Below are 24,002 nucleotides of genomic sequence, written 5' to 3' on the forward strand. Positions count from 1 at the left end.
ATCTCCAGCTGCAAATATGAATTTGAAAACTAAAATCAGGTTAGGAGAATTGAGATCCTCTTCAAATAGTTTAGCCCCAGGCGAGACAGAGAGGAAAGACTGAGATGAGATTTTCAGATTCTATTTGAACATGTCTTTTTTTAAAAGGTGCCATCCATTTAAGATCAGATTTAAACAACCTTCCGTGGTATACTCATCAGTTGAATTCGGTGCTGTTTCTAATCCCAGTTATCATTTTATAGGTATGGTTTACTGTTTCTGGGTGATTCAATTTTGCAGGAAATAAATCTGAGAAGCTCCTTCAGTCTGAACTTCCAAGGAAGTAAACAGCAGTTTATCTCGCATCAGGCAAAGCATCAGTTTGAATGTTCTTTGGCAGCAGCGCCCAAAATGTACAATGCAATTGGAAGAAACCCTCTCCTCTCTCCATTTGCATGCAGGAGATTTGGAATTGCTCACCCTGAAACTTTCATTCATATCTCTTCTTTCTGCATCCAGGCAGTTTAATCCAACACTCCCCATGTCAAAAAGATATGGATAACAATTTTCACCAGACAATTGACCTAAGACAGAATTATGCCTGGGAGATTTTCAAGTGTTAATTTCTGGAGTCTGACCTAATCACCACTGATTTCTTGTGACATTCAGGAAAAGCTCCCTCCCCGTAAAAGCAAATATGCTGCAGTGTTGGGGTTTGGCATCAGCAGAGTGCATTTCATTGTTGTACTCTGCTTATTTTTAGACATAGTTAGTTCTACATGCTAATGAGAAGTAGCAAATTGATTACCCAGCTCCAGCAATTATTTTTTAATGATATTTGTAACACTGCAAGTCATGTAGATGTGATTTCTGGAAAATAGCAAGCTGTCTCACCCACACATATTCTAAATGTACTTGATTGGCATTCCGAAAGAAAAAAGAAAGATTGTATTAAAATTTAACCTCCACTTGGCCAGCCTATTGGCTTGACTGGCAGTACAAAGTGCTGTGCAGTTAGAAACCAGGGATCAAAAGTGGTAGAGATTTATGGTTTTTAGGCTTATGAAAAAGGCATTTCCTGAGGCTAGGTCTAACATCCAGATATTCAGACCAAAACCCTACTTTGGCCTGAATGTGTAGAACTGACCTGCAGGATAAAGAGAGAGAATCCAGAGCCCCCATGTCCTAGGGAAACAAACAGTCATGGAACAGGAGAATGGAGACACCATCACTAGATGTAGGGGAAACCAAACTAGTCTAGGCATTGAATCTGCTTCAGCCCTCTGGGACCCACCAGTTCACCTCATCTCTCCCCACTTGCTATCATTTCTCAAGCTCTGGCACAGACTCTCTGTGGCCTAGCAAACCCACTGGGGAGTTGTCCACTCATAGGGCCAACCTCCAGAGGACATTTGTTCTGCTAAGTGGCTCTGAAAAGAAGGGATTGCTGAAGACCCCTGTAGCTCCCTCCAAATGGCCAAAATTCCTAAAGCTACTGCCAAGGCTTCCAAAATGCTTGGATTGGTTGACATGATGGAGAGAAGTGCCCCTTCCCAGGATCCTCTTCCCCATGGATAGGAAAATACTATAACATCCAACCCTTGATGCTTCTTGATGTAGCCATTGGAAATGACGGGATGGGAACTTGCAAGTTTCCCTATACCATGAATGCATCAACCCACTTCTGAACAAACAGTTAATCAGATGTACAACCTCATCCCAGAAAATAAAACAAAACAAAACAAAAAGTAGGAGTGGAATATGTGAACTGTTCTTTTCATTTCCTTTTCGAAAATTCTGAGTATGACAGTAAACTGAAATTCTATTGTACTCCCCCAATTAACACAAGGTAATATGATTAATAGGACTCTTGGTAAAAGCAACAGACGCTGTCATTTGAGCAAAACATGTTAAACTAGCATTCCCGGTTCTAGTCAGCATGGAATGCTAAAATGGGAAGCATTTAATCTAGTATGAAAATTAATGTGAAAATATTTTAAAGCATATTTTCTAGAAGGAGTATATCTATAAATGCAAACATTCTTTTCATTACTCACAAAGTTTCTTGCTGCTCAAAAAGTCTAGCTCTTGTTGGCTAAACATTTCTGCATTGCTAAATATGCTGAAAACCCTTGAAAAGCAGTGGGAAGGGTGATAAAAGAGCATCTTTATACTGTGGAAAATACTTTAGTAAACATTTTAGGGATATATTTTTGAAGGATATTCAATTTGGTTTTGGGCACTTTTAACAATCATTTGGCACTTCAAGTTTGAAGTTCTTAGGCACAATGTGACAAAGTCAGTTTAATAAGTCCTTCCCCGTGCATTTTGTAGAGCAGCTGAAACTCTGCAGGCAGCTGATGGGACTCCTGCCACTTGGTTGTAAATTTTGTTCCTTTTTTGTCATAGTAATGGTACGGCAGGTCTTCCCTTGTGTTGGGATCAAATCCAAATGGCCAAAATCCATACAAGTGAATCTCTTCGCATATTGCAGAAGCAAGGGTGTACATTAGAATACCTGTGCTCAGCCGTTTAGGTGATAAATGCTTGTTTTTCCAGTACCTGTGGAATAATAAGCACATGCTGATTCAGAGGCCAACACTTCACATGACTATCTGACAGGGAAACAGGTTTTAGCTAGGTAAAGTTGGCTATTTATTCAGGTAAGGGCCACAGTGTGTCAAGGACAGGATGTGTTCTGAAACTCTTGTTAGATCACTAGTGCCCCGGTCTTTCATTCATGGGTGATATCTGGCTTGGTAGGTACAGTTTAATCAGTGGGGGAAAATTAGGTGACACTGTGAAACACAGTCAGCATATCATTAATAAGTATGCACAAGTGCATAATAAACTTAGGGAGATTTTGGTCTGCTTTAAGCCCAAGGCAGTCAAGACTTGGGGGTTCAAAAGACCTCCTCATTTTCTCTCCCTCCCAACACCTTTCCAAAGCCTGGAAATGATGATAATGTTAATGATAATGGTATTTGTTAAGTACTTACTATGTGCCAAGTACTGAGCTAAGTCTTGGGCTAGATGCAAAATAATGAGGTTGGACCCACAGTCCCTGTCCAACACAGGGCTCACAGTCTAAGTGGGAGGTAGAACAGGTATTGAATCCCCATTTTACAGAGAAAGAAACTGAGGCACGGAAAAGTTAGAGGACTTGTCCAAGGTCACACAGCAGGTCAATGTCAGAGCCAGGACTAGAATCCAGGTCCACCATTTCCCAGACCTGTGCTCTTACACTAGGCCATGCTGCTTCTCAAATTCATAGATATCCAGGATTCAGATGGTTGTTGCTTTCAACCTCTTTTATGGCCTCTCTAATCTCTTAATAATCTGCCTAGAAAACGGAAGAAGGGGGAGGAATGATAGTGGCTGCGATGAGAGGGCAAAGGTGGAGAATAACTCCAGATCTTTTAGACTTCTATACTGCAAACTCCTTCTGGCCAGGGATTGCATCCACCAACTCTGATGTATTGTACTCTCCCAAGTGTTTGATACAGTGCTCTGCACAAAGTAAATACTCAGTAAATGCCACTGATGGATCGTTTGATATAACTTGTCCCCCACCCTCCTGATCCAGAGCTGACAGTAACTCTTGAGCTGTTTCAGCTTTTCTCCACAGGAGAGCAAATGGGTTAGTAAGAAAAGCCTTTAGAAATCTCAGACATTTGAAGGAGAAAATTTTGTATTTAGATTCATGACTGTGTTACAGAATTCTTTCTGAAAAACGGCCCAAATTTAAATTAGACCAAATTCCTTCTCAATCTTTGCTAGACCAACTTACTTGATTCTCTTTCAACTTGGGGATACCTTTATAGACAGAAGATTTGGGGCAGTGAAGAGTGAATCTAGTAGCTTGTTTTCTTAAACTACTGGCTGTACTGAATACCATAAAACTGCCTTTTTCTTTTTGAATATTTTCCCCAAATACTTGGGATTTTGCTCTGCCCATAGTAGGCACTTGTTGCTGTTGATGATGATGAAAGATGAAATTGGGTAGGGACCATCTCTATATGTGGCCAACTTGTACTTCCCAAGCACTTAGTACAGTGCTCTGCACACAGTAAGCGCTCAGTAAATACGACTGAATGGATAAAATTCAAAATTTCATTCACAATCTACAAAGCCTTCATTGTGCAGCTCAACAGTCCCCTGATCTGAAGGCTGTCCGGGGAACAGAGGACAGAACTGATCTTCCTCCTGGTCTCATGAAACCCCAAATTCCTCAACTTCAATGTATTTAACATTTCCCCTTGTTTGTTATTCAGTTAACCCTGACACAGGAGGAAACTGCTCTCTGGTTCTGATAGGAGATCTTTGATTGGCTTTTCCCACGTTCAGCTAAGTGGGAAACTGAGTGAATTATCTGAATAATCCAGGGGAAGCAATTCTTTGTTTTAGCAATGATCTATTTAGTCTCTTTTCATTGATTAGATTTCACTGATGCAAAAATTACTCAAAGATCTCACTCACTTTTCCCAGGCCCTTTGTATAGTCAGAGGAACACAAACTCTTTCAGGTCTAGTCAGCATCATTGCATGGCTGGGAGCAGTGAATAGTCAGAGAGGATTCATTGACTAATGCTATCGGTGCTATGTACGTATTAGGTTAAGGCTGGATATATTGAAATGAATGCCCAAACATGGCTGAGAGTGCATTTTAATATGTTGAACTCTTCTCTTTGAGCTCTACAAGGCATGACATGCTCCTCTGTAGGACCCAAGGAGGGAAAAACATGGCCTGAAGCCAAGGCTTCCAACTGCATAGTTCCAAAGAGCAGTCTTTTATGCACACAAAAAAAGTTCTGAGCAAAGGTTTCAGGGACACTATCTAGCACACCCCAAGGAAGGCCCGGGGCAGGTACTGACAAACTCCTCCCTCCTCCCAAACTGGCCTCACCCCTAAATGACATTCTCCAGCTTCAGATGTGCTTAAATGCAGGACTCTACACCTGGACAGGTTGGAAGCAGGGGAAAAATTAAATAGCCCTGCTATGACATAATCTCAGAATATTCCAACTATGGCCTCCCTGCTCCAGGTTCATGGGCAAATTGTACTATTACCTCAAGGACAGTTTGTATTTCCCACTGTGGGAAAATAGTAACCCAGAAAGGGAAGAGAACCAGCATGTTTTCCACATGCGTTTACAGCCTTCCAACTATATAGAGGTTGTTTATCCAGTGTCTGAATTATCATTCCACTGGTTCCTCCTGCTGTTCACCATGTGGACATTCCTCTGCTCGTTAGCATCCCCACCAGAGGAAGGGCATAAAAAAGAGTGGAGGTGAGGCCCAAACTGCCCATTTTATTATTTGTAAAAAGCTGTGGTGAAAGGTTTGGTAGGAGAGGATGGTGAAACTACTGATCAAAGTGGAAGTTTTGGTTATCTGTGGCTTCCAATAACTCCAGTGATACCTGTCTCCCCTTACAACAGATTGTCAAATATTAGCTATTAAACTATTGCATAAACCTTTTGAAAGCATGGACTAATTTTGAACAAAGTATCGACCTATTATTTTGACAACTGGATTTGAAGGAGTTAATTGCAGCAAGGTATACACACCTGTTGACGTGTTGCATTATATTTCCAGGCCAAGCCAACTGGACCTTTAACTGCCCTCTGTGCTCAACAAAAAAGTCAACTAAGGTCCTGGTTACAGTTGTTGAAGTGTGGAAGAAAAAAGCAGGGATCCAGAGAATGGCCCCATCGAGCTTTTTCAAACTGAGGAAAAAGTTGTTACGGTCCTGAATGGTCAAAAGATTGTTGTAATACTTTTCCAGGATGCTGGGGTTGAAGGTGGTAAGGTTGGTTTTCCTTCCAACATCCTTTTGGAAAGCCTCAGTGGGAGCAAAATTGCAACGAAAAACAAAATCGGATTTATCTATTTCTTGTCCACACTGACTCCCTGTAAGGATCCCACTATTTCCGACCACGGCACAGATATTATAATGCTTATTCACAATAGGTGATACATCTGGAAGCAGTGACCGGAAGTTATTGCTAATAGAGAAAACATATTTATGGCTGGAATAATCATAGTGCATCAGTTGTCCAATCCGAACACTATTCTTGGTCAAAGAAAAATTTTTTATTACATCGACATGCTGAAGAATTTCTTGCCTAAAATAAAAGAAAATTCATTAAATGCATCCCATTCACAGATATTGATTTTTCCATCTGATTTTTGTAAACTTCTATTTCATTCAGAAAATAATATGAGCAAAGATGTATCAATAAACTAATACACATTTATAACAGTTCTGATCTTTGGAATATTACCAGCCTTCTAGAATAGGCCCATGATAGAGTCTTGGGTCAAATGTAGGGGGTCACCCTTTTGGCATGAACAATTTCATGTCTCAATTGGCTAATTGTGTATGCCATTACCGGTTATTTATTTGGAAAGTGTAAATGGATGTAGCAAATATGATGGTTTCCAAAAGTCAATCTGTGCCCCATAATGATTGCAAGAACAATACAGATCCCCATCACCAGGAGATTGCAAAGACAACTCTTGGTGGCTTTAGCCAATTTCAGTAGGCGGTTGGTAAGTTTGTGATTCTGATTTGTTTGCTTACATTTTGATTGCAGTACATGAGTAATATTTAAATATCCATTGTACAAAAATGTTGCCAAATAGATATGAGTGGCTTAGAATTATTAAAATATTAAAATGGTAATAGTCATAGTGTAGTTGAATATTTAATAGGAAGGAGCCTGATAGACTCATTAAAAGGCCCCGAGTAATGAAACAGAATATTTAACTAACTTCCCGTAGGCAAACATAGCTTAGCTGAAGAAGTCTGGAGGTCTCAAAAATTAACTCTTCTCAAAAGTGGAAAATATGTGAGTATCTATGTAAGGCAAGAGTCATTTTTGAACTACTTTATATCTTCTTGGTGAACTTCGGGCAAATTCTTTCTCCAAATGTTCAATAGATCAATATCAAAATAGTGCTAAGGGTCCCAAATATTCAACTATGTTAAATACCTGAAATCCCTACCCTCTTTAGCTAAAACATTACATGAGGTGAAACTTAGTATTGACTACCAGCGCTTAGAACAATGCTTTGCATATAGTAAGTGCTTAACAAATGCCATCATTATTACTATTATTACTACCACCATTAATCATCAGATTTGATTTTGTTAAATGCTCCTGAACCCACCGCATTATTCACTAGATACAAAAATCAAAGCTGGGGAAAGGGAAGGTATGCTGTGATTTTTAATAACTTTCATATTTCTCATCATGGATTTTAAGGAAAGAAATTTGAAGGAGTAAATGTTGTTATGCATGAATAGCTAATTCACTGTGCCAGAGTAGAAAATGTGCAATCTACTTGAATTAGATTTAGAATTGATTTATGGTGTGAATCAAAATCAAATGAATCAATAATTAGCCTAGCTGTAAAAAATGAGTTTTCTCAGATATCTCTGTAGATAATAATAGTTGATTGAATAACAACAAAGTGTTTCTTGATCAGTCTGCCCCTCCAGACTGTAAGCTTATTGTGGGCAGGGAATGCATCTATTATATTATTGGGCTGTACTCTCCCAAGTGCTTAGTACACTGCCCTGCACACACTCAATGCTCACTAAATACAACTGATTGACAAATTTAAAAATATTTTGGGTTGAATCTATACTATAAAACAATTTCAGCCTCTAAAATACTCAGTGGTCTCAATTATTTGTACTTCAGGGGAAGGTGTGGGTTTTTTGTTTGTTTTGTTTAAAAGGTCTTGAACCTTTACATCAGATTAGACTTGGGAGAACTGAATGATCCAGAGCATATAGCCTCTGTTGAAATTATTCTAATTTGGGATAATTTTCAACTTTAAAATATGTATATGTAGGTATCTACATATGGACACATATACATATACATATTAATTTGAGATATAATCATCTCACTGATGTTTATGCTTAACTTTCTATTATTTCTATAAATACTATTATTTCTAATCTGCTGCCTTATTTTCAATGAGGTAGTGAATCTGCTTATAAGTTTATAGAAAGTGCTATGGCTCCATAGATGCTAAACAACAAATAACTCTTTCCTAAACTTTAAAATAGATGTACACACCTCTAATGAGCACACATGACTCACATTCCACTTAGCAGTTCAATAATTCTACTAGCAAAGAGAAGGAATGTGTCTCAGAGGGCTAAGCACAGGGCAGAAATGCTGAAGACCTAGGTTTTGTTAATAGGTTGTCTATACAGGACAAAGTGAGTTGTAGATTTGATAATTATTTTATCATTTTACTGTTGATGGCCAAAATTATCATTTAAATAATAAATATGCTTTGGTCAAGTCTGCTCAAGGCAAAATTTCCTGCTTGTTAAAAACAAAAATAAAACCAAAAAACTCACAGAACTACATGCTTCTTGAATACACCCACTTGCAACTTCCCAGAGCTTGTTGCTGCAATTTAGCAAGGAAAAGCTGAAATAAATCGTTTTGGGTTTTTTTGTTTTTGTTGTTGTTGTCTTTAGCAGGGGGTGAGACAGATTCCCCGGACCTAACTCCTTGCCGACCTGGGCTTTGTCTGATTGACAGCAGGTGTTTAGGAATGCTGATTCTTCTGTTCTTAACCATTAAGGATTTCTAAGGATTTTCCATTTTACATTCTTAGTTTCTACAGAAGTCACAATTTGGGACTGGAGAGAACCCTACTTTGTAAAATAAAATGGGCCTTTCTGTACCCTGACTATCACTGGAGAAAAGAATAGAAGCATCAGTAGTAGATAGAGCATCTGCTAAATTGAACACTCCCTGAAGGCAAGGATCCCTGAGAGCTACTCACTCTATTGTTCTCTCACAACATTTAGTAGAGTGCTCTGCATACAGTAAGTGCTCAGTAAAAAAATCACTGATGGATTAGAAATTAACCTGATTTCTTCCAATCTTAGGGACTAGTCTCACCTGAATTAGATCATCCCAGGGATGGGACTGAGTACAGTTCAAGGATGGCTCTTGAGTCCCTAAGGCAACACTACTGTAAAGGGTCAGGGCCAAGAAAGGATGTGGAAAAGCCTGTGATGCCATCTGTAAGACTGGTGGATCTGTTGAAGTCAGAGTTCTTGGTTTGCACTCTGAGTTAGAACTTGGTTATGTAGCTGTAAAGTCTGAACAGAATAGGCGCTCCTAGTACTAGCTTCCTGTGAAAGGGTAGGTGTTTCCCAGTGATGACTCAGGTCAAAAATGGATTTTTCCACTTGAAAACTCCTTCAAAAATCCATCTGCCCCATGCAGACTGGGCCTTTGAATGATTTGGTTTGGCTGTCTACTTTGATTGAATGAAGTGGAAAATTGCCCAATCTACTTCACTTTGAGCTCATATGAAGATACATGTCAGGTGTACACTAGTATATTATCCAGATTGTTGAGGTTAAAAATGCCTATTAACTTCAGTTATCTGGATATTTCAAGCCCAATAAAAACCTTCATATAAATGATAAGATAACTGAGGCCAAAATAGATATTTAGACCCCAAATTACCATTATTACATGCTTGGGGCAGGACCATTTCTGAAAGGAAAATTTCTAGAGGAACTAGCCCTTTTAAAATTGAATTCACACAGGAAAAATCTAATAAATACTCTGAATTAGTACTAAAATAAGATTAATGTTTTTGGATCTATCATCCGTTAATCTGACTCAGGAGCCCCAAGGCAGCCCATTGGTCTTAAAAACAAAAAACACTTTGACCTTTTACAGACCTCAATCCTGTTACCTAAAGGCTTCAGAACTGTCCTGAAGGTCCAGGAAGACTAGCCCCCAAAAGAGGAAAGTCTGGAACCAAGGGGTAGGAGCTGCCAATTTCGCAGTGCTTAGTACAGTGCCTGGCACATAGTAAGAACTTAACAAATACCATTATTATTGTTATTGTTATTCAGACCTCTGTGCTGATGCAAGGCATACTCCTGGATGCAATTTTATAGAAAAAAAAGTCCCAATAAAAAATCTGCTCAACCTCAACTGAAAACTTTTCCGTCCGCCCAAGTTTATTTGCAATCAATCAGTCATTCATATTTATTGAGCACTTACTGTGTGCAGAGCACTGTACTAAGCGCTTGGGAAGGACAAGTTGGCAACATATAGAGACGGTCCCTACCCAACAGTGGGCTCACAGTCTAGAAGGGGGAACTATAACCATGAATAGCAAATCACTCTTTCAGTAGCTGGCTAGTGCCCAAACACCCAGTACAGTGTTCTGAACATCACTGTCTTTGAATATATGCTATTGAACAAAGGAATTTCATTAGAATAAAAAAGATGAACGTCTCTTCAAATTTTCTGAAACCAAGTGGAAAAGCAGGAAGGTTAGTAAGTCCAGCATGCTTCTTAAGGACAGAAATGTCAGAAGGGTTATTTTCAACCTATTAGAGAAGGCTTGATAGCTAGTTTTTTTTCTGGTGAAATTCAGCCAGAAAGGCTGGAAAACTTCAGGCTGAGTGGGTGGAAACAGTCATTTGGCAATCTGTTGCCCAGAGGAGCTGGCAGTTTCAAATACCCTCCCTTCCCCTGCTGCCAGCCTTTTTGGTCTCTGAGAATTGCTGCCTCTGGGATTCCAGGCTGGTGACATAGAGAGGCACAAGACTGGCAGTAAAAGTTGCCAGTAAATGCTATCTACCAGATGGTAGAACCCATTATGTCAGGTTTCTAAAGATGGCAGGACTTGGTTTGAGCTTTATTCTCTTGCTATAATTGCTGAGCATTAGACTTACCTTCCATAGGAACATGGCAAAATAGCATTTTCAATAAAAAAAACTTTCCCCCCAAACATGTTTGTCTTGACTGGTGTGCTTATACTATGACCTAGGGCCAATCTCCTTAATCTCTCTTTCCCTCCATTTCTGTAGCTATAAAGCAGAAGATGTCATGACTTTGAAACACCTTTTATTATTATACTGTATTTTGGCTACCCTCATTTGAAGCAATTTTATCCTGACAGAAATAAATTATGTTCTGACCCATTATTGCTTTGCCAATCACTGGTGGTGCCATCCTTAGGAACTGGTATTAGTACCAGTTTAATTTTGCAGTTTTTAGTTATAATCACTATAATAAGTTTAGTTATAATTGATTCATTCAATCGTATTTATTGAGTGCTTACTGTGTGCAGAGCACTGTACTAAGCGCTTCACATTTAGAGCAGCCAGAGCTTGATGCCAAATGTATGGGTCTGGGCCTGGTGTGGGTCTGGTCTGTGTAAGTACAACTCTCAATGAGGGAGACACATCTCAGTGTGGTGGTCAGGTGGAAGACACTGTTTTGGGTATCCTAGACAGCGTGATCTACTAGTGTAGTCTAGTGGAAAGAGCATGGAACAAGGAGACAAGAAGTCAGATCCTTTTCCCAACTGTGTGACTGATCTGCAGTGTTACCTTGGACAACTCACTTAACCACCCTGGGCTTCATCTTTCCGATCCGTAAAATCACTGTCTTATCCCTACCTCACAGAGATGTCATGAGGATTAAAAGAAGATTTTTGATATAACAGTACTTTGGAAAAATAAGGCATTTTCTTGTCCCTTAGCTTTTGTCACCAGATTGCCACCTTGAGAAGATTTCTGGTTTTCGTACCCAATGCCTTACGTCCCCAGTCCATGGCTATCCTTCGGGCCCAAAGGTAGTCCCAGAGTCTGACCCTGCTGGAAGAGTGGGCCCTCAGCAAACCCAAACAAGAGCTGTCAATCATGTGGATTCCAGGACCAGTCAGGAGGTTTGTCCCTGAACTACAGATTGTCTCTAACAAGTGTAATTTGATAGCCAAATGACCTTAACAAAAATACTAATTACTTGTCTGAAGATCCCAAGATCATTAAAAAGCAGGTGGAATCTGCACACTAAATGTTCTTTTTTTTTTCCAGTGGTCACTTTGTCCACTTGATGTAGACCAACCGCAAAGTAACTTGTGTGGAATCCAAAGAGACAACAACATATTAATTTGGAAACTTCTCTGTAACATTTTCCAATGGCGAGTAAACTAAGTTTAAATGTTACCTATGATTTTAGGGGACACTTTTGGAGTTTCTATTTTAACTAGTCAAATGTTAATAGTTTTAAAGGCACTTTTAATGTGAATTTAGGACCAATCAGAAGTCTATTGAGTCACAACCAGAAGACACAAGAAATGCACTCTTAAAGCAGGGGGGTGGAGAGAACGATTTTGGGATTCTCTGGGTCTCTGGAATCACTTTTCTCCCTCTCCTACCTTTGATGTAGAAATGCTGTCCTGTTAAAAGTCCATTTGGAAGGTTTGTCTTGGAGTTCCTGGGTCAGAGAATTTGTGATGGGCACAAACGAAGGGTCCAGAAACTTCAGTGCGAACTGCGGCCTAGGAATAAGCACGAACATGAGCTTGAATAACCGAAAGAACGTGCTTCGCCTCAGTTTTTGGAGCGGAAGCCATTAAAGTTTAGCTGAGCTGGTAGGCGTCATTAGCAAAACAAAAATCTATATCCCGCTGCCACAGTCACGTCTCTCGTTTGGCTCGCGGCGGGTTTGGAATACATCTGGGCAGAACCAATACGCTCTTTTCGATTATTGTCCTGGAAAAATCATAAAATGGCCGTCAGGGCCAGGAGGGGGATTGAAGCCGGGGGCAAGTAGAGTAAGCAAACACCTAGGGATGGAAATTTAAAGATTCAGCACTGCGGACAGAGGCTATCAAAAAAAAATCCAGGAGGAGAAATCTGGGGCAGCTCAATACTCCTGGGGCCTGGGTGAATGGCTTTGAGGGAAAAGGACGGTGGGGGGGATGGGATGGGAGGGGAGTGGGGTGTGTGTGTGTGTACTGGAGTGAGGGTGTTGAAGTGTAGATTTTCCCTTTAACCCTCTCCTTCCCAAACCGTACTCCCCAGGCCTAAATAGCTGTTTCCTAGACCTCTCTCGCCTCCGACAGCAGAACCTGCCCATGTCATCATGGTCCTGGGCTCTCGGGCCTGAAGGCAGGGTGTCCAGGGGCTTTGTTCCCATTGCGGAAAGCCAGGGTCTGGGCTGGACAGCCCCCCCCCACCATTCTCTCCCTCCTTCCCCCCTCCCTCAGGGCCTGCACCTAGTGACCTGTGCATGCCTCGGCAGCCTTGGGGTTTTTATTGCTTTAGGAGTTGGATCACTCCTCCCGCCTCTTCTCCGTCTCCCTTCCCACCTATCGCCCCCCACCCCACTACACACACACACACATGCACAGGCGGGGACCCGCACACCCCGGGCCTGCGTGGGCTAGAGACCCTTTTCCCAAACAGACCAAGAAGCGAAGCCAAAGGGGCCTGGGGGGGTCGTCTTGGGCCCGGGAGGGGGAGAACAGTCCTCCAGGGTTGCGGGTAGGGTGGAGTGGAAGGGGGCGTCCAGCTGGGCTGCGGCCTGGAGTTTTCTTTTCCTCCTGGGAGGGGGCGTCCAGCTGGGAGGCAGCCTGGAGGTTTCCACCGGGGAGGGGGCGTCCAGCTGGGCTGCAGCCTGGAGGGGAGGGGGCGGGGGATGCGCTCTCTTCTGCTTGCCTGGGGCCAGGTTTCCAGGGGAGAGGGGTCGACCAGGGGGAGGGGTCAAAGGAATAACCTGGGGCGGGGGAGACTCCCCATTATTTTGGGGGAGCGAGGCTCCTGCGCCTTTCCAGATTAGCTAGGAAGTGGTCTGGGCCGGCCCTGAACCTGACATCCTTTTCTGATCACAAACTCAGCCATCCCTTTCCCCTCCATCCCTCTGTCTCTCTTTCCCGCATGGCTTTAAGGACCTGAGGTGGGATCCCTAGGACACTCTAGAGCGAAACGTTTAGAATCGACCGGGATTTGGGGATTCGGGAGGCCTGGGGGGTTTCAACCACCGCAAAGGAATCGCGCAGCTCCGAGATGGAAAAATGCCTCCCTGCGTTGGATGCATCCCCACCTCCACTCTGACGCCTCACCCACAATAACAATAAAATACCTAAAGGAGAGACCTGGTTGGGGGTGGGAGGGGAGGGTTAGAGAAATCAAGGCACTTACCTAAATCCCGTATGGAACATATACATCCTAGGCACCCCCGCGCTGGCGTACTTGGGAGTGGTGAAGATATTATCCTTTTTCAGGGACACGTAACTGATCAGGGATAAAATCAGCAGGGCGACGCTGAGCATGACCAGCCCCAGCACGCTGGCGACCCGGACCATTTTGCAATTTCTCATCCCTGGGTAGCCTCCAGTCAGTGCCACCCAAGATCCCGGTCCATGGAATTGCGTGCGGCTGGATGGATGACTGGCTGGCTGGAGGATGGGCAGGGGGAGAATGGGATCCGGGGGCGAGGGGAGAGGGGCGAGGGCCCGGGAGGGAGATGGGGCGGTGGGCCGGATGGGGGAGGGCGCGACGCAGAATCGAAAAATCAAGTCAAATCAAATCCCAAATAAAATGGAGGGTGGGAGCCGCGGGGTGGAAATGGAAGCTGGTTGCGTGGCCGCGTCTCTGCCTGGATGTTCTCCACTGCGACGAGACCCAGCCGGGCTGCCGCCCCTCTCCGCCGCCCTGCGAGATAAATGTGATTGGAATAATGTTGCAGTTCGATCTCGGCCCAGGATTTAATTAATGAACTCTAATCTCCCAAATAACCTGGGGGGGCGGGGGGGGGGGGATGGAGAAGGGGAATTCAGCAGTGCCTCAGCCCCTACCAGGCTCCTCGTGGGGATGGGAGGTGCGGGGAGGGAGAGAGGAATATGCAGGCAGGGTGTGTGTGTGTGTGGGGGGGGGGGGTGAATGTGGGGAGACAAACACCCAAACTTGGTTTAATGGACCATTCGTAACTTTATAAATATATCCTGGAATAGAGAGATAAATCACAGGTTTTGCTGCCTTGGAGGATGAACACCAGCTGGCCACTCCTCTTATAAGGAGTCTCTTTTAGACTGTGAGCCCACTGTTGGGTAGGGACTGTCTCTATGTGATGCCAATTTGTACTTCCCAAGCGCTTAGTACAGTGCTCTGCACATAGTAAGCGCTCAATAAATACGATTGATTGATTATAAGGGAGAATAGGATATTAGATATGTACCTACAGCTTCACTACTAACCAGCACTCCCACCCTCATATCACCATTTACCTACACACACACACACACACACACACACACACACACACACACACACACACACACACACACACACTCTCTCTCACACATCCTTCCTCCCCACTGCCCAGTAATGTTCCCCATGAAAGGGCATCCCAAACTGCCATCCACACCAAAAGTCCACGGAGAAAGATTCACACAAGATACCCTCCTGTGTTCATATTCCATTGCTGTAGATGTCCATGAATGTTCCATGGATTGGCCCAAACCCATGTCAGATCCAAGTTCTCGCCCATCTTCCCCTCCTCACGTACACTAAAATTACAGGCAAAGGTCTCGATAATAATAATGATGGAATTTATTAAGCACTTACTATATGCAAAGCACTGTTCTAAGTGCTGGGGAGGATACAAGGTGATCAGGTTGTCCCACGGGGGGCTCACAGTCTTAATTCCCATTTTACAGATGAGGAAACTGAGGCACAGAGAAGTGAAGTGACTTGCCCAAAGTCACACAGCTGACAATTGGTGGAGCTGGGATTTGAACCCATGACCTCTGACTCCAAAGCCTGTGCTGTTTCCACTGAGCCACGCTGCTCTCTCGCTTGCTCTTCTCTTCTCTATTCCCCACCCTTCTCCTTTTCTCTCCTGTCCCAGCCTTTAAGGCCAACCCCACCGTTATCCTACAAGTACTGTCTTCATTGTCCAAAACCCAGACACATCCCCCGATAATCACTCCCTCTCACCTAGCACTTCCTTCTTTATATATATGTATAATATATGTATATATATTCATTAATATACAGTCATATATACATATCCTGTATATACAGATATATTTAAATCCTTCTTCATCTATATCTTCGGCCATTCCATCACAATCCATCTCACTGTGTACTCATCTGTTCCTTAGGCACCTACCCTCAACATTAAATGCCAAACACAAAACTATCTAGTTAAAAGAACATTGCCATGCTTCCCGTGGGCAGAGGACATCCCTATCAACTCCATTATATTGTACTCTCCCAAGGGCTTAGTACAGTGCTCTGCACTCAGTAAGCACTCAAGAAATTCAATCGACTGATTGATTGATTGACGTGCTAGCACTTTAGCATAGTGCTGTGCATAGAAAATGTAGTTAATACATATTTGTTGATGATTGAATAAACTTTATCCCAAATTTCCAGTGCTAGGGACTGCAGTAATAGAGTGGAGAGCAAAGTTATGTGTATGCATATATACACCTAAAATCGTCCAGAGGCACGAATGTGGTAGGTTGGTGCATCTACTGTACCCTGAGCTGAGAATTTGCCCTTAAAGGTCATTTTCACAAAAACCCAGCCAAGAAAATCTGTGCTTCAGGTTAAGACTCATGCTTAATGGACCTTGCTGAATGTATAGTATTCCAGATTGTTTCCAGAGGGTGATTTTTCATTCTTGATAGCCTCTAACATGTTGGCTTAGAGAGGTGCACTAAGATCAACTAGTGCAAATAACTCCACTTTATTTACTACCGTAGGCCAAATTCTTTCACTAAGTGAGTCACTGAGGCAAGCCTTACATCAGAACCCACTATTTGCATGTGGCCCTTTAGCATAGAGTTGTACTGATTTTGAACAGGAACATTCTTCGTAAATTGATGAAATGAAAAGAAACAATAAATCGTGTGAGCTCACCAGGATTTATGCATGCCTATGGAGCGGTTCAGCCTGTAGCGGATGTATATGAAGTGTTTATATGGGGTATTTTCCTTGTAGATGGTTGTGAGGTTTAGGAAATGCTATTTCAGCTTCCCACATAAAAATGTCTCTGGGTAATTATTTAAGCTGCATGTTATGACTCACTCAGACTGTGGATGCTTATAATGAGACTTTGCCCCTACTTATCACTTTCATCAGAAAATTTCAAGGAGCTTTTAGTGTGATGACTCCCATTCTGCAGATGAACAAACAGATGCACAAGAATGTGGAAGCTATCAGAACAAGTAAGCAAGAAATATGAGACTAGGTCCTCAATGAATTCTGCTTGCTGTCTGCTGCAAACCCCAGTCTGAACAGATCAAAATGGATTGTACAACAACACCTATGAAGAGTAAGCCTCATTACATTTCCATGAAGAGTAATTGCTGACAGCTACTAGAGTGGCTAGGGTACTTTCTCAGACCCCTGGTCTCAACCATTTCATTAATGAACAAGTACTAAATTCAATTACAGCACTTTATAAACTATCCCTAGTAGACTTTAAACTCTTTGAGGGTTAGGGTTCATGTCTACTAATGAAACTACTCAGGATACCTGAGTGCTATCCACCACTCAAGCAAGTCAATTAACTCCTCTGTGCCTCAGTATTCTCACCTGTAAAATGGGAAAAAAATACCTCTCTTCCCTCCATCTTACTCTGTGAGTTCCCCTGGGACAGGGACAGTGTCTTGCATCTACCTCAAAGCATAGCACAGTGCCTGATATATATATCTATCATGTATACGTATATGTATGTATATATATACATATGTGTGTGTGGTCTGCACACAGTAAGCGCTCAGTAAATATGATTGAATGACTATATATATATGATAAAATATCATCATTATTATTACTCGCAGTTTTGCTCCAGTCATTTCCCTGAACAAATAGACTGTGAATTCTTTGTGGGGCAGGGACTATGTCTCATCTGATTATATGGTATCTACCCTAGTGCTTACCACAGTGCTTGGCATATAGGAAGTGCCTAATAAATACAATCCATTCTGTGAAAAACCCATACGTTTGCTATGTATTTTGTATAGAATAAGAAGCAAGGAGAAGTTCTGATGTGTGTCTCTCTGGATACAATGGGCTTTGATGTTGGGAGACATTATTGTAAGCATGGGTACAGCTCTGGCTACAAAGTGAGTACTCTGTAAGGCAGGCTTACCAAAAACACAACCCTAGTGGAACAGGAGAACTGAGTGTACCATATATATTAATAAAATGAATTTGAAGGCCCTTTGGCACATGGAGAGCCTGCTGCATTGGATCATGCCATCTCTTAGCATTTGTCATAAAAATGTAGTCTGAGAAACTTGACAGTCCTCAGTTCTGTTAAGGAAGTACAGCTCACAGAATGCTCTAAAGGTAAACTCTGGTTGGCAGATACAAAATACAAAAAATGGAGGAAAAAAAATTCTGGTGCAAGGTCATGAGAGAGTCACACATTTCCAAAAAATTCTACACAAGTCAATTTTGTTTTGGAAAATGCATTTTGACTGGCTAGGCCATTCAGAAAATCTTCAGCAAATGAGCTAGATGGTGTTCAGTGCTTCAACAAAATAAAAATGTAAGAACTTCCTAATCGGCTGTTATTATGTACTGGGAAAATAAAATATATTGAAAACTTGTCTAAATATTACTTTGGGGTACAATTTTCAAGAAATGACTGCAAAAAGCAATTATGTTCTATTGTGTTGAAATCTCTGGCTCTCAGATGGAACTTCTTTTTCAAATGTGGAGATTCATTTCTGAAAGCCAAGGTATTTCATGTAGAGAAACCACTTGAAAAATAATATTCAAGTTCAGATTTAAATCATTCATATGCTTTAACAAAGACGTATCTTTGTTGCATTGAATATGCATATGCAAAATTATCCTTGATTTAGGGTATGCTGCAATGCAGCATTTGAGGATAGCCGTTAAAACTCCAATTCTAATTTAATTTTAGGTTTGTTGTAAGTTGCACTTCACTAGTTGTTTGTAATGCTAAAATGTAAACTCCTTTACAACAAAGGCAATTTGTCACTTGGTTTTCTGTACTTCCCAAACACCTAATACAGTGCAGCACCCTAAGTGGGGGGCTCTATAAATGTTACAACTATGATTATTACTACTAATAATAGTAATAGTAGTATTACTATTAGTAGTAGTAGTAGTATTACTATTATTAGTAGTAGTAATAGTAGTATTACCATTAGTAATAGTAGTAGTAGTATCCCAGCTCCACCACTTGTCTGTTGTGTGACCTTGGACAAGTTATTTGATTTCTCTGTGCCTCAGTTACTTCATCTGGAAAATGGGGATTAAGACTGTGAGCCCCATGTGAGACAGGGACTGTGTCCAATATGATTAGATTGTATCTACCCCAGCACTTAGAACAGTGCTTGACACATAGTAAGTGCTTAATAAATATCATCATTATTATTATAACTATTATGACTACTACTACTACTACTACTACTACTACTACTATTACTACTACTACTACTGCTACTACTACTGCTGCTGCTGCTACTACTACTACTGCCACTACTGCTATCACTGCTTTGTACATAGAAATAATTCTAGGGGTTTTTTTGAATATTATTATTTTAGTTTTGGAAAAAAAAAACACCTGAGTGAAATTAGCAAAATGTCTTAGTGAAGAGAAATACTGTGAAAATGAAATACTCATATTAAGCAGATTTTCATTTCTCCCAACTATGAAGTTTTTCTATTTCTGAGATCTCTGGCTTCAAATACTAACTCCAGATGAGGGGTCTCTAGTGCATTGCTTATACACAATGGGGCTTCCCAAGACTAGAGAAAGCCTTGTCTAAGGTACTTTGGGAAGGATACTCGCTATGCCAAAGGGATCAAGCCAGCCAAGAAAAGGAAAGAATTTTAAGAAGGATGAATAGCCTCTTTCGGACAGAGACTGCTTGGCCTTGGAAAGGAACAAAGGAGAATTAAAGCTTTTAGAACACAAGAGAAGGACTGACTCAGAGAACAATATTGGGAAATTAATGCCAGTTTTTCAAATCAATCAATGGTATTTATTGAGAGCTTACTGTGTACTAACGCTTGGGGGAATATGTTATAACAGAGTTGGTAGGCATGGTCCCTGCCCAGAAGGGGTTTATAGTCTGTGCTCTTGAGAGGGAGGGATAGGGAAGAGGTGGGAGGAGGAGGAGGAGAAGGAGGAGGGGGAGGAGGAAGAGGGGAAAGGAAGAAAGGTTTGAGGAGCATTCTATGTTTCCATTCATCACTCAGGAATCTATGAGTAGCTCTGTCCCCCACCTTGGGCCCTTCCATGGCTGTGGAAACTGCCTAGATCAGTCCACATGAACACTTACTTACCTGCATGTTCCCAGTTTCTCTGCAGAGCAAGTCCAATCCTTCCCAAGAACTCTTGGTGGTTGATGGGAAAATGTGTATGGGGCTACTCCTCCTTAGATTATTTATTTTGCCACTCTAGTTGTGAATACTTTCATTTGTCTCTCCCATTAGACTGTAAGCTCCATGTGGGCAGAGGATGTGTCACTTTAAGCTACATGTGGCAGAGGAAGTATCACTTTATTAATTTATAGTGCCCAAGTGTCTAGGACAATGCCCCACTACAGTAGGACACTCAGTAAACATTGCTGCTACTATTCATTCATTAATTCATTCAGTCGTATTTATTGAGCACTTACTGTGTGCACAGCACTGTACTAAGCACTTGGAAAGTACAATTCAGCAATAAAAAGAGAGCCAACCCCAGCCCACACTGGGTTTACCATCTAGAAGGGGGAAGACAGGCATCAAAACAAGTAAACAAGGATCAATATAAATAAATAGAATCATAGATATATACAAATATATGTAAGTGCTGTGGGGCAGGGGGGTGGGGAAAGAGCAAAGTGCTACTACTACTACTTTTATTAGTCTTTTTGGCCTAATTTGATCTCCACTATCAATTGCAACAGCCCTAAATCAGAGCCACTTTAATAATTGTTTATGAGATGTAGCTGCCCTAGTCCCATTGTCTTGAGAACCTCCCACTTATAACAAAAGATCTTCTGTAGGTGCCCTTCCCACCACCATCTTAGCGCCATCCTTGCCTCTATCTTATCTTCACCATAACCTTAGACTAGGGATATGTGGGAAGAGAACACATGTATAATCCAAGGAGGAGAAAACTTGGGCCTTGTATCCCTAGGGCTTCCACATTCCTGGATCCACCAGAACTGCAACAAGCATTTCTAGAATCGATATAAGGTGCTTTTCCTTTAGAAGTTTCAGGGAGAGCCAGGGTGCACACCATAACCCACAGCAAGAGGGGACTAGAGAAATGTGAAAGAAAGCCTTCATGCTGTCCTTCCTCTAACCCCCAGAATTCTCGCCCTCTAGGTTTTGGACTAACTAAAACTGTGAGCGGAAACATTAGACTAGGAACACTAGATTGGAAGCCCCAGGCTTCAATTTTGGCTACCTCAATAACAAAGAGAAAGAATTGATTAGGTGGCCTGACTGATGTAGTCCAATATTGCCACCAGGGACCTAACTGCCATTTCCAAATACCACATGAAGGGAGCCATTCTGGGGTTGTTTCTGCAGCCATCAGAGATACATAGGGAAAATTATTAGGCCCATTTCATAGAGCCGGAAACTGAAACCCAGGGAACGAAGCAATTTAGTCAAAACAAAGTGCATTTATCATGCCATTAACAAATATTTAATAAGCACCACAGCGTACACAGCTCTGAAGTCAGCCATTTGGGTACAAGCTGTGAATGGCAATAGGTTTATACCCTTACATTCTATTAGAGGAGACAAAGCAGACAACCAATTAACATTAATACTTTTATAGAGATACCATAATTACTAGATTGAGTTGAAGCTAAAGAGTGAGTCTTAGAGTATAGGGGATTGAAGAACAGATGAGGTTAAATTGGGAATGCACCTTAAAGAACCATAATTCAAAAGAGGGAAGGAATGTGGAAGGTGGAACAGAAGTAACTTGTTCTATACGTAAGCGGTGACTTGGTCATAGGTTTAAGAGGCAAGAGGAAGAGGTCTGAGTGCCAGGAGGCAAATTTGCATAGAATAGAGAGTGCAGGCTGTGGGAAAATGGAGAGTTTTGAAGGTATCAATCAATCAGTGGTATTTATTCAGCACTTACTATGTGCAGAGGAATGTTCTAGGCTCCTAGGAGAGCACAACAGAATTAGCAGACAATTTCTCTGCCCATAATGAACTTACAGTCTAGAGGGGGAGACGGATATTAGTAGGAATAAATAATTTATAAGGAACAACTTAAAGATATGTACATTGGTGCTGTGGGCTTCTGGGTCCAAAGGTCACAGATCCAAGTGCAAAGACGATGCAGAAGGGAGAGGGAGCTGGGGAAAAGAGGCCATAATCAGGGAAGGCCTCATGGAGAAGATGTGACCTCAATTGTGCTTTGAAGGTGGAGAAAGTGGTGGTCTGGCATATAATAATAATAATGATGGTATTTATTAAGCACTTACTATGTGCAAAGCACTGTTCTAAGCACTGGGGAGGTTATAAGGTGATCAGGTTGTCCCACGGGGGGCTCACAGTGTTAATCCCCGTTTTACAGAGGAGGTAACCGAGGCACAGAGAAGTTAAGTGACTTGCCCAAAGTCACACAGCTGACAAGTGACAGAGCTGGGATTTGAACCCATGACCTCTGACTCCAAAGCATGTGCTCTTTCCACTGAGCCACGCTGCTTCTCAAATATATTGAGTGGGAGGGAGTTCCAGGCTAGGGGGAGGATTTAGGAAAGGGGTCGGCAGTGAGATAGATGAGATTAGGGCACAGTGAGTAAACTGGCACCAGAGAAAAAGCTGGACTGTAGTAGGAGATCAGTGAGGTGAGGAGATCTGATTGAGTGCTTTTAAGCCAATGTTTTTGTTTGATGTGGAGATGGATGGGCGGCCATTGGAGGTTCTTGAGGAGTGGGGAGACATAGACTGAATTTTTTTGTGGATAGATGATCCATGATCCATGCAGCAGAATGAAGTACGGATTGGAGTGGGGAGAGACACAAGGCCGAGAGGTCAGACAGGAGGCAGATGCAGTAAATCAAGTCAGGATAGGATAAGTGCTTGATTAACATGGTAGCAGACTGAATGGAGAGGAAAGGGTGGGTTTTAGCAATGTTGTGAAGATAGAACCAACATGATTTGGTGACAGATTGAATATGTTGATGGAATGAGAGAGATGGATTGAGGACAATGCTGAGGTTATGGACTTGTGAGACAGGCAGGATAGTGGTGTTGCTTACAGTGATGGAAAAGACAGGGGAAGGACAGGGTTTGGGTGGGAAGAGAAGGAGTTCAGTTTTAGATATGTTTAATTTGAGATGTTGGCAGAACACCCAAGTTTTGAAGGCAGATATCAATCAGTTTTGATCTTGCTTACAGCAGGAGGGTCTGGGACTGTAAGAGGTGGAAAGTCCTGGTGAAAGTAGAGGAACAGCAATGTAAACCCTATGTAGTGGAGACTGGGAGACCAGGATCAAGGGTGTCTCAGCAAAGATAAGCAGCATGGCAAAGTGGGTAGAGCACTATCCACTATGTAGGATGTAGGATGTTCCTCAACAACAACTCTCTCCTCGACCCCCTCCAGTCTGGCTTCCGTCCCCTTCATTCCACGGAAACTGCCCTCTCAAAGGTCACCAATGACCTCCTGCTTGCCAAATCCAACGGCTCATATTCTGTCCTAATCCTCCTCGACCTCTCAGCCGCCTTTGACACTGTGGACCACCCCCTTCTCCTCAACACGCTATCTGACCTTGGCTTCACAGACTCCGTCCTCTCCTGGTTCTCCTCTTATCTCTCCGGTCGTTCTTTCTCAGTCTCTTTTGCAGGCTCCTCCTCCCCCTCCCATCCTCTTACTGTGGGGGTTCCCCAAGGTTCAGTGCTTGGTCCCCTTCTGTTCTGAATATACACTCACTCCCTTGGTGACCTCATTCGCTCCCACGGCTTCAACTATCATCTCTACGCTGATGACACCCAGATCTACATCTCTGCCCCTGCTCTCTCCCCCTCCCTCCAGGCTCGCATCTCCTCCTGCCTTCAGGACATCTCCATCTGGATGTCCGCCCGCCACCTAGAGCTCAACATGTCGAAGACTGAGCTCCTTGTCTTCCCTCCCAAACCTTGTCCTCTCCCTGACTTTCCCATCTCTGTTGACGGCACTACCATCCTTCCCGTCTCACAAGCCCGCAACCTTG

The 24,002-nt window shown here is 42.3% G+C and overlaps 1 protein-coding gene across 1 annotated transcript; it reads right to left on the reverse strand.

The window, feature by feature from the left end:
* Positions 1 to 1,939: 1,939 nt before the first annotated feature.
* Positions 1,940 to 14,308, reverse strand: ST8SIA3 (ST8 alpha-N-acetyl-neuraminide alpha-2,8-sialyltransferase 3). Its single transcript, XM_038743991.1, has 4 exons — positions 13,981 to 14,308; positions 12,213 to 12,335; positions 5,549 to 6,106; positions 1,940 to 2,541 (listed from the first exon to the last, which is right to left on the reverse strand). The coding sequence occupies exons 1-4, from the start codon at positions 14,157 to 14,159 to the stop codon at positions 2,259 to 2,261; spliced, it is 1,143 nt and encodes a 380-aa protein (XP_038599919.1). The 5' UTR covers positions 14,160 to 14,308; the 3' UTR covers positions 1,940 to 2,258.
* Between the last annotated feature and the right edge of the window lie 9,694 nt (positions 14,309 to 24,002).

The sequence above is a fragment of the Tachyglossus aculeatus genome, chromosome 3 (genome assembly GCF_015852505.1).
Source record: "Tachyglossus aculeatus isolate mTacAcu1 chromosome 3, mTacAcu1.pri, whole genome shotgun sequence".
NCBI classification, from domain to species: Eukaryota; Metazoa; Chordata; class Mammalia; order Monotremata; family Tachyglossidae; genus Tachyglossus; species Tachyglossus aculeatus.